The following is a 12465-nucleotide window of genomic DNA, read 5'->3' on the forward strand; positions in this document are numbered from 1 at the left end:
AATTTTAAAGAGTTGACCTTTGTATATAAACCTTGATGCCAATGCAAATGTACATAATTTCAATAAATTTAATTATAAATTTGAAAGTATCATATCTTTCTTGTCAGAAAGAACACATATGATTTAAAATATTTGTTTTTCATTTTGTCAGTCAAAAATAACTGTTATGAATATGAATATTCACAATATTCAGAATATTTCACAATTTGATAATTTTGTCATGATATACAAATTGGCTTTTTTAAACATCATATTTAATGGAATAGGTTTAAGTAGTAATTTCAGACATTTAATTGTATTATTTGAATAAAATTTTGAACAATCTTATGACTAAATTATTATAAATATTGCACAAATGTGGAACTTTGGACTTAGCCTAACCATTTTCAAATGTAGTTATGACAATGTATTATATTTATTGTCATACTACATTTTCTTGCCCTCCTGTCTGATTCCTGTATCACTTTTTATAATGTATTTTTATTGCAACCCAACAGTGATCTATCTACGCGTGGCTGCTAAATGCTAGTAAGCTAAGCACTCCAGAAAAAAATATGTTGACTACTGTCAACTCTGCATACGCTGTCAAAATCTTGGGTACCCTCGTTGCTTAGAACTGAGAAAGAATTGGGAGAGAGGGTAAGTGCGGGCAGACCCAAACACGTGGCCGGGGCTGATATGAGCCAATCGGGTTACCTTCCGAATTTCTAGGGTACCAAGCAGAAGAAACAGCGTCTTTCTGCGGAAATCGGCAGGAACGCGGATCGGGTGGGTGCCGAAGTCACAATCGGGATCATTCGGGACTGCCTTTAGGAGGGCAGCAGCGATATCGGAATTTCTTGCAGTGGAACTGCTTTCGGAGCGATAATTGTTGAATTTTCATGTTCGGGGAAGACGAAAAAATGTTTATTTTTTCTTACTGTGTTGTGGGTACGCAGTGCGTACCTTGCGTATCCTGAATGCACGCCACTGTGTATTTGTTATCTTTTACATCACTCCATGTTGTGTGACGTGGGAGAGGGGCTAAGCGAGATTGCACGCGGTAATTAACTGGAAGCGGCAACTCGCCTTCAAAGTACATTAAGGTTCGAGACCCACTCTTCACGTTACAAGTTGTATTCCTTCCCTTTCTGTGTCGTACTTCCCGCACAACGACGCAGGAGTTTACGGGTGATGAGTACAAGAAGCACGAGACAAAAAAGGAAGGAGACCTGAAAACAAAAGAAACTCACGTGCGTCACGTAATGTGCACGAGAAGTTTCAAACAGGGTTCAACAGCGAATAGCAATGTTAGCCTTCTTCACTGTAATCAAAATCAATATAATAATTACTCCAACGTAACCTCCTTTCTCGTTCCACTGGCTACTGTAACTTATGCAAAAATTAAACACGTGTACGTTATTGTCATACTACATTTTCTTGCCCTCCTGTCTGATTCCTGTATCACTTTTTATAATGTATTTTTATTGCAACCCAACAGTGATCTATCTACGCGTGGCTGCTAAATGCTAGTAAGCTAAGCACTCCAGAAAAAAATATGTTGACTACTGTCAACTCTGCATACGCTGTCAAAATCTTGGGTACCCTCGTTGCTTAGAACTGAGAAAGAATTGGGAGAGAGGGTAAGTGCGGGCAGACCCAAACACGTGGCCGGGGCTGATATGAGCCAATCGGGTTACCTTCCGAATTTCTAGGGTACCAAGCAGAAGAAACAGCGTCTTTCTGCGGAAATCGGCAGGAACGCGGATCGGGTGGGTGCCGAAGTCACAATCGGGATCATTCGGGACTGCCTTTAGGAGGGCAGCAGCGATATCGGAATTTCTTGCAGTGGAACTGCTTTCGGAGCGATAATTGTTGAATTTTCATGTTCGGGGAAGACGAAAAAATGTTTATTTTTTCTTACTGTGTTGTGGGTACGCAGTGCGTACCTTGCGTATCCTGAATGCACGCCACTGTGTATTTGTTATCTTTTACATCACTCCATGTTGTGTGACGTGGGAGAGGGGCTAAGCGAGATTGCACGCGGTAATTAACTGGAAGCGGCAACTCGCCTTCAAAGTACATTAAGGTTCGAGACCCACTCTTCACGTTACAAGTTGTATTCCTTCCCTTTCTGTGTCGTACTTCCCGCACAACGACGCAGGAGTTTACGGGTGATGAGTACAAGAAGCACGAGACAAAAAAGGAAGGAGACCTGAAAACAAAAGAAACTCACGTGCGTCACGTAATGTGCACGAGAAGTTTCAAACAGGGTTCAACAGCGAATAGCAATGTTAGCCTTCTTCACTGTAATCAAAATCAATATAATAATTACTCCAACGTAACCTCCTTTCTCGTTCCACTGGCTACTGTAACTTATGCAAAAATTAAACACGTGTACGTTCGCCCCCCCCTTTTTTTTTTGTTATGTTAATTTTAGGATCGTTTCGTGACCACTTTCTTTATCGCGCAATTCTTACTGTTCAGAACATGATACCAGAAATTAAGATACCACACAATTCAATTAATAAACACAATTGTATTCAAGATTGTTACCAAGTACATTATATGAATACGACAAACAAACCCAAGGTATTTTATACTGGGTGTAATTCAACAACACATTAATCAATTAACAGTTCGAGCGACCGGCGCTCCGTTTTACCCTATTACATAAATACCCCATTCAATTTTAACAATCATGCAAAAATTTAAATGTAGCCGTCCACTTAACAATCTTGTCTCCCTACCAACTGACGCTATACAATGAATTTACATGCGGAAGCATTTAATCTCTCAAAAGGTGTACATTGCATGTTTGGGTAAGAACGTCCCGTTCTTCTTTACTCAATCAAACAAAAGGCCAAAACGACCTTTATTTTTAACTTGCTCCCTGTACTTTATTTTGAGCGTGTCCCCATTTCTCAGTGCATCATTAGTGCTACCTCTACGCGGACAGGATTGCTATTGGGATATAACAGGCAGGGGATCGCGAATATTCCAAGTCCTTTTTATTTTATTTAATTCAGGTGTGAGTGCGCCCGCATTTAACGTTGCTTGAAACAAGGGTAGTCCCACCTGGAACAACAAGTTCCATTATAAAAGTTCAAGTTCCTATTTTTACTCAATGGCACTTTACCAAAAGGGTTCATTAACAATTCTCCCATGTTCTTTCTTGTAACTTTCACAAACACCAATTTAACCAAAAAGGCTGGTTCGCGTAAGTTATACTAAGTCCACACTAGCACGAAAACGTACGCTGATTTATGGCGCTACAAAAAGAAGGTTCACCGTGCTAATAGTCGAAGAAACAAGTGGGTAAGACATGGGCACAAATAAATGGGGGAAGAATACATGGATCTTCTCGTAATTTCACTTATTTCAAAAAGTTATGCCAAGGGAACGTTGTAACCAAAACTTTCGCAGCGAACGGTAAGGAAATAATCTTATTCCCACTTTCACGGTCTAGAGATTGTTTGTACATACCTCCCCACGAGTATTCACATCACGTAGAGCTGCAATGCCTTCCTTCAATTAGAGTCACTGTACTGATTTCATGGCCTTCTCTCCATTCAGCGGTCGGCGTGGCAGACGTCAGTTCTACCGGTCGTGGTTCGGGTACTCTCTTGCCGGTGAGGACTAGATGACGAGCACCGTACTGGATGCGAGCCGTTCGAAGCGGACGTGCGAGGTTGAGAACGAAGGACGAACTGAACTGCCTGGTGCAGCGGAATTTACGAGCGGGCGTAAGCCGCAAAAATATGCCGCCAGGGGCAGCACCAGAGAGCAATCGTGAGGCGTAACGCCCTCGATGGCTAAAAATTGAACTTGCAATTTTTAATTATGTAAGGTTTGTAAACACACAAGGGACAAACGTTACAGTTGCATATGTGTAAAACATATGTTGAACATGAAAGTTATGCATGGCATATGTATAAAAATAATTATATTTGTCATGCATTTTCCGTTTTTCAAAAATACAGTTTGCGTGCTTGTTTTCAATTATTAGCTAATGTAAAATTGAATGTGTTGAAAAAATATTTCAAATTGCTTGTCTAACACAAATGCTTTAGCACAGACTTCTCGCTTTTTTGCGTGATTTACGACGATAATAAAGTCTTTGATACTACTAATACTGCTAATAATATTAATAATAATGCAATAGTAATTATTGGCAGGTTTATCCTGGTACTTGCCCCCCCCCCCCCCCACACAGAGGACTAAAATTCTTGTTTGAACCTCTGCTTAATCATGCATGCATATTTCAGGATTTCTTTATTTCCAGCACCACACCTTTACATTTTATTCTGCACCCCCTCAGCACCCCCAGATAATTAATCCTGGCGATGCCACTGCCCCAGGTACACATTTATTTGAGACTGGGTCAATCCCATCTCTTTCTAGTAATTATTAATTACCATCATTAAGTGGAAATTAATTAACACATTTGGGTCTGGCCTCATAATACAGCATTTTTACCTCTGGCCTGCGGTTTTTGGTTGTTATTAAAAAAATCATAGAAAAAAATATTTTTAATGTTTTTATTTACCATACATTTCTTAAATCTACAAAACTTCCTCTTTTCAAAGAACAAAAATTTGTTAAATTTTCTTTTCATTTTCAGACATTTTTGAATATTTTTTTCAGCAATGTTTTGTGAAAAAAGAAAAAAGTACAACATTGTAACAAATGTTAATATAGAGATATTTTAAGTTCGTAATCTGGAAATTTCAATAATTAACAATGCAAAAACTACATAAACTATCAATACATCTTTTGAATCTTGCATAAGAAGACTTCTTATGTGCACATAAAAAATAATTACAAATTACAGGTAATTAGCTTTTGTATGAAAAAGTTGGAAACATTCAGGAATGCAGAGAGTAACGTCACAGCTGGGGCAGTAAAATGTTGTGTCTTTTCTTGACCACTTGCCAGTTTCTTTTTTGCGCATGTCTCCACAAACTTTACATGACCCACAGGGCCTTGACTTTTTCTCTGTGGGGAGGGGGGGGGGGATTTTCCTTAGAAAATGGCAGCCTGTTAGCCTATCTGCTGTAGTTGACCTTGAATATCTTTACTCACTTTGATGAGTAGCGGTTCCCCTACTTGGATGATGAACTCTTCCAGAGACATATTATGATTTTCCCTGTTTACTTTCTTATAAATTACATACATATTCACCACTGACCTAATGGACAAATGGAATCCAGAATTTCCGCTATGCGGTCTGGATCTAACGACGCCATTCTAAACAATGCAACATACATCAACCAGACAACAAACAGTCACAGGTGCGAGATAAAAATAGGACATGAGTCACCTAGCAGTCGGAATTTCAACCAAGAGGCTTGAAGGAACACGCACATGAGACGAACTACGAACATAGCCCGTAGTTCAATCGGCAAAGTGATCGCATACCTCAGGACGGGCTATGCCCGTCTTTCGTCCACATTGACTTTAAGTGCACTGTGGGCTATGACCGTCGTGAGACCCCAATGTGTTAATTAGTGGATTTACTTATATGCCATACCTGAAATCAGATGCCAATATTTTCTAATATATGTATAAAAAATCCCTATCCTTTGTCAGGGAAGAAATACTTATGTTTAGTCAAAATTGGGGAAAATATTTCAGACAGATTATTTTTAACCTGCTTGCAATATAGTTACATGTAGTTACTAATAAAATTGTTCATATTGAAAAAAATTAGTTATAACATTCTTTTTTGAAAAAAATATGGAAAAATATTTTAAATATATTCAGCACTCCTTTAGAAAATTATACATTTGAAACAAAAGAAAAAAAATAAAAAATCGTGAAAATATACTCACATTAATGGCAAATGTTGGTTTCTTTATCTTGCTTCTATCCAAAGGGACTACCACAACTGATTTACACTGTGAGGCTTCCAAGCTAGAAGTTAAAGAAGAAATTTTAGTTTGAATCATCTACACTCAGTACATAACGGCTGCTTGAAAATTAATAAAATTGTGTCATACATTCATAATACTGCTAATAGTTTTACTTTAATGATGTTTTCTCATTTGCCAATACAGGACAAACTGAACGAGAATGTAAAAAAATAAAAAAATAAACTTTTAACACTAACACAAAACAGTAATAGGGATATATTTTATATATTCTAATACAATAACATAAAAATAATATATAATATAGGGATGGACCAATATGAAATTTTGGCCAATACTGATAAAATAACGATACCGATAACTAATATTCCACCGATCTGATATAAAATTCCAAATGGTCCTGGAAGAACCTAAAAGTTCTTAAATCTATGTTACAAGATCACTGCAATGCACAAGAAGGTGCAGATCTAGACATTTACGTTCTGATACTGATAGAGAACTGATGGTAAATATGCGATATCGCCCGGACGGATTTCTTCAAATTTACAGGAGAAAGTACTTACTGAAATGAGTTTCTTTAGCATTCTGGACGTACTTGGAGGTATTTTCTTTCACGGAAAGTAAAAACTTCGTAGTTTAATGCTGCCGAACAAGACTTAATCACTTTTTACGCAATAAATTGGTATTGCCTGCCACATTATGCCGTTGTTTCCATTGTGTGCGTGCAGATGGTGAGAGGGTTGAAAGTCACGCGATCTCTGCAGTGTTTCCAAACGTGCCTTCTTTTTTACGAAAATTTCTATTTTTAGCTATGCTCGCTGCGCTTTCTTTTTCGATCAATTTAGGGGTGAAATGAGTGCTCATGGAACCTAACCTAACAGGCCTAACCTAACCTTGTGTGAATGGTGTGTGGGGCTATCCGTGGATGGTTTTTGGGGCTAACGTCAATGGTTAGTGGGGCTACCTATGGATGGATTTTGGGGCTAACGTCAATGGTTTGTGGGGCTACCCGTGGATGGTTTTTGGGGCTAACGTGCATGGTTTGTAGAGGTAAACATGAAAAAAAAAATCGAAATAGTACGTAATTTTCCGTCATGAAGGTTTCAAACACTGCTTGCGCACTGAAAATCGACAAAACACAAGCTGGCGCGTCATGACGTGCGATGATCCATTACGAGTGCACGCCATATTGTCTATTACAGAAGCGGAACAAGTAAGACAAATAACACTGGGGAACAAAAAAAAGATTTTATTTTGCGGCATAAAGTTTAATAACAGTTTCAGCACACAAAACAGCTGTGATTGCCAATTGTATGATTGGTTCAGTTGAATTGACTCCAGTTATAAAAATAAACACCATGGAAAATATAGGAGGTAAAATTACTCTACGCTTTTCTCGGTAATATCAAAATTTGATAATGGGCTGAAATTCCCATAATAAACATATTTATTTATTTGTAAATTGTTGCTAGGCAACTTATGAAGCATTGCTAGGCAATATATCGGACACTCAACAAACCTTAAGGAAGAATACTAAAACATAAAAATGGTTTTAGAAAAAAATTGAATATGCTGAACATAAGTGGCTCGTGTGTGTGCATTTGAAGATGGTGATTTTTTTACTAGGACAACAAAGTGGGTACACAAAGTATCCCTGTTTCCTATGTTTGTGGGATAGTCGTGCTAGAGAAAAGCATTGGACGATAAAAGTTTGGCCCCCAAGGGAAAATATTAGTGGGAAAAGCTAATATCATTCATGAACCGCTGATAGATAGGGACAAAATCATCCTTCCGCCACTGCATATTAAACTTGGGTTGATAAAACAGTTTGTCAAGGCCTTAGATACAAGTGGTGATTGTTTCAAATATATATGCCACACTTTTCCAGGACTAAGTATTGAAAAATTGAAGGCAGGAATCTTTGACGGACCACCACAAATTCGTACACTCATGAATGATGCCAATTTTACAACTTACATGTCTTACATCGAATCTGAGGCCTGACTGAGCTTTGTGTCCGTCGTCAAAAACTTTTTGGGGAATCGCAGAGCAGAAGTGTACCCCGATATAGTTGGAAATATGTTGAAAAATTTTGAGAAATTGGGAGCTAATATGAGTGTGAAGATGCATTTTCTACATAGCCACATTGACAGATTCCCTGAGAACCTTGGTGATTTTAGTGAAGAACAGGGGGAAAGGTTCCATCAGGATATAAGGATAATGGAAGAAAGGTACCAGGGACGGTGGGATCGCCACGTGATGGCCGACTACTGTTGGAGCTTACAGAGGGATTGTCCTCAAAAGCAATACAGCAGGAAATCGTATAGAAAACGTTTCACATAGTTTGTTACTTCATTGTGTACATATTTTCTTAATTATTTTGATCATAGGCCTATATAAATGTATTTTTATAATAATGATTGTAATCACAAAAATAAATATTAAATGGTTGTTGGAAGTTCATTTATATATATGTCTTATGTTTCCGCCATTTTGGTTTAGTTGCATTTATTTCATAAATTAGAGCCAATTCAGGAAATATATTATTATATCATTATTCAGCAGCATGAAATTGCCCTAAATTAGCTCTCAAACACTGTGCCGCAATTTCACTGTTCCCCAGTGTAATCAATCGTAATATGAAAAGTTGACAGTATTTTATGGAAAAAGGCATAATTTCACCTTAAAGAATGTTCCGCAAGGCAAAATAGCTAAGTACCAGTGGTAAAATTAAGGAAATAAATGAGTGAAAGGTGTCCGGGCGTTATCGCATATTTACCGAACTGATTAATCTGTCTCATCCAGTGGCGTATTCTGAAAATTTAACCTGGTTTACCGCAACAATTCTTATTTATTGTGTATATTTATTATAGTAATATAATTAAACCTTGTTTCCATATTAAAAACACTAAAGTTGCTGACCAAGGCAGTTTATTAAGATTTAAAAACATTTTACATATAACGTTTCTATAAGGACTGTCAACATGATGTGTTTTTGCGTGTCTAGAGAACCTGCTATGTGTATTTCATCATTTTAGTTTAGTTCTTCATCTGAGGAAGAAACATTACGTGTAAGGTGTTTATACATCTTAATAAACTGCCTTGGTCAGCAACTTTAAGTGTTTTTATATTTATTATATTAATTAGACATAATAGAAATATAACCTCAATAAAAATAGTAATATACATAATCATAACACAAGAACAAAGGCAAATATACACGTAGGCAACCACAGATTGAACCTATACAAAACGAGTGCCAGAAACACAGGAATACTACTATACAATAAACTTCCATGTGAAATAAAGGAGGAAAGAAATATTAAGTTATTCAAAAATAAGATAAAAAACTATCTCTTAGAAACATCACCCTACAGCATAGAAGAATTTCTACAGCATATCTAAAACTACTTTCTCACCCATGTACTCAATTGGACACAATATATCAACATGTACGAAACCTCAATTAATCTGATATGCTTCCCATATATGTAATCTAGTGGATGTAATATATATTTGAAACTCAATTATGCTGATCTATATCCCAAATGTGTAATCAAGGGTATGTAATACATATTCGTAACTCAATTATGCTGATCTGCATCCCATATATGTAATCTAGTGGATGTAATATATATTTGTAACTCAATTATGCTGATCTACATCCAAAATATGTTATCAAGGGTATGTAATCAAACTGATATGTAATAATATATACTTGTAACTTTAATCATACTGCATCCCAAATAAGTAATCAAGTGGATGTATTTGTACTGAAATCATGCTAATGTTGCAACGATACTTCACACTGAATATATATTGTATGCGAAGGATGAGCAGACTAACACAATTTTAAAATTAAATTGCAAGCCCTCAGCACTCAAATGGTTTTCATACTGTTATTATACTTACATTGCAAGAATTAAGCAACACAACTCTACTTCCAAAATATTATTTTACTTTATAACATTTGATATAAACTCATTTTCGATTTTTAACACAAGACATTTTAAGTCAATCTTCTTACATATAACAAAAACGAATCGAAATCAACAACGTAAAACAAATATCAACATTGATACAGCGTTCTTAATCTCAATAGTTCCCTGTTAATTTTATAAACTTGTTCGCAATAGAAATAAAGTAAATATTAGTTATTTGTGAATGTAGAAGACAGTCACAATGTTATATGTAACAAATGACATGCTCTATACTGCTGCAGATAGAAATATCTACAATGTAGTCAACAGAACAAGAATAAATTACAATTACAATTACATCAATGCAGGCATACAAGTAAAATAAAAACAGAAGTAGAACAACTTAAAATTTAGTGGCAATTTCTATATATATGAAAAAAGTTGGTATACTGTCAGTAAACCAGGTAACATGGGAGAATATGCCACTTGTCCCATCCCTAATGTAATATATACCATCACATGACATAAAAACAGATTGTGTAATAAAGGACATCTGTTCATTGATTTTATTATTCTGTTATTATTTATTTGTATATACAGACAATGCTGGCTCGATCTTGCCACCAAAGTCTCCAGGTTCGAGTCTTAGACTGAGCCTGAGTGTTGTTAAATCAATTTCATCCTATCATCACTCATCCTTATTGTGATTCGCCAAAAGTGGCTGAAAAGCAATGGTAATAACAAAAATACAAATACTGGATATATAGCAAAAAAATTCATGAGTATTCACATTATTTCAGAAAGGAATTTTAGTTCAAATTGGCGTTATCAGTAATCTATTGATATTGTAAATTTGTACAAAGACTATTGGGTAAAAATGTCATAGGTGGGAAATGGATTTCTTCAAATTTACAAAAGAAAGTACTTACGGAATTGAGTTTGTGTAATTTCAAAAGGTCGTAGAAGTGTTTTCTCGCATTTTTCAATGTATTTGGCTGCTAAATCATTTATTTTTCTATAATAATGTCCATCCGATGCTCGAAAGCTGTTGCTTGCATTTCCATCCATGTACTTGAACCGGATGTTGCGAGCATCTGATGACGTAATCCCCGGTAAGTGTTTCCAAACACACAGTTTTTTCACTATATTGCCCAACCTAAAGCAACCTAACCTTATCGTGATGGTGCGTGGGGCTATCGTGAATGGTTTTTGGGGCTATTTGTGGATGGTTATACGATCCAGAATGTTTTTTGGGGCTATGCATGAATGGTTTTTGGGGTTATACGTGAATGGTTTTTGGGGCTATTCAAGAATGATCATACTATCCCAAATGTTTTTTGGGGCTATGTGTGAATGGTTTTTGGGGCTATGCATGAATGGTTTTTGGGGCTATGCGGGAATGGTTTTCGGAGCTATGTGGGAAGTTTTCTGTTAAGAAGGTAGAAACACTGCTTTGTCGTTTGAAACACAACACTAGTCAACATTTACCCGTCATTTTGCATGTTCAGGAAGCGAGAAAAGAATGAACAATAATTACTCGATATGTCGACAACAGATACTAATTACGTTAAAAAAAGCGAAATCCCTTGTTAAACAATCTTTCGCAATGCAGAATATGTAAGTACAAATGTCAACAATTACAGAATAAACGAGTTACAGACATTTCCCGGCTTTGATAGTTTTACTGACTATTGTATTTTAACTTTTTTTTTTTTTTTTTTTTAAATGTTTCCAAATTTTCAAACAGGAAAGATTGTTTTGGTTTATTTTACTTCACACTTCAGTAACAGTTCCATATAGGCACAACGCCTTTCACTCGTTTATTTCATCATTTTTCACATTTGTACTTATCTATTCTGCATTGCGAAAGATTCTTCAAGGTGTAATTATGCTTTATTCAAGAAAATAATTTCTATTTTTCACATTAGGAGTAAATATTGTTCTTCCTTTTTTGCTTGCGTAACACACAATATGGTGGGCAGCTTGATTAGTGTTGTGGATCATCAGTGGGCATGCAGTGTTTCCAACCTTCTTCACTGAAAAATACCTACTTCCAGATTACTGATTTTGTACTTTACGATAACATAGTTAGGTTAGGTTAACATAGTTAAAAATACCACAAACCATTAATGAATAGCCCTACAAACCATTCATGGATAGTCCCACAAACCATTAATGAATAGCCCTACAAAACCATTCATGGATAGTCCCACAAACCATTCATGAATAGCCCCATGAACCATGCACGCAAGGTTAGGTTAGGTTAGGCAAACATAGTTAAAATTGTCATCTTCTTGCAAAAGAACGGCATGGTTGGAAACACTGACAGGGGGTTATGTCATCAAACGTACGCAGCATCCGGTTCACGTAGAGGAAGGAAATGAAAGCAACGGCAATTGTGCGTCGGAGATATATTTCTCTTGAAAAATACACGAATTCCCTGTGAAATAGATTCCAAAATTAAAGAAAATACCTCCCACGAACTTTGAAAATGCTACAGAAACTCATTTCCGTAAGCAGTTTCTTCTGTAAAAATGAAGAAATATGTTGTGCCAATATGGCACTGTTACGCACATTTCTGCCACCTTTGGCTAATTCTGAAGATGGGGACAAGTGATGATATGATGAACTTGATGAAGGGACACACAAATAACACCCATGCCCAAGCCAGGATTCGTACCCAGGACCTTTGG

General features: G+C 36.5%; 1 protein-coding gene across 2 annotated transcripts in view; it reads right to left on the reverse strand.

The window, feature by feature from the left end:
- Positions 1-12465, reverse strand: part of LOC145979342 (gem-associated protein 2-like) — a 33724-nt gene that overhangs the window by 18259 nt on the left and 3000 nt on the right. For both annotated transcript variants that reach the window (XM_083112207.1, XM_083112206.1), the window contains exon 3: positions 5814-5895. In XM_083112207.1, the coding sequence (XP_082968333.1) occupies positions 5814-5895 (82 nt within the window). The remainder of the gene's footprint in view (positions 1-5813; positions 5896-12465) is intronic.

Source organism: Lepisma saccharinum, chromosome 26 (assembly GCF_977018435.1).
Source record: "Lepisma saccharinum chromosome 26, izLepSacc3.1, whole genome shotgun sequence".
In the NCBI taxonomy this organism is placed as follows: Eukaryota; Metazoa; Arthropoda; class Insecta; order Zygentoma; family Lepismatidae; genus Lepisma; species Lepisma saccharinum.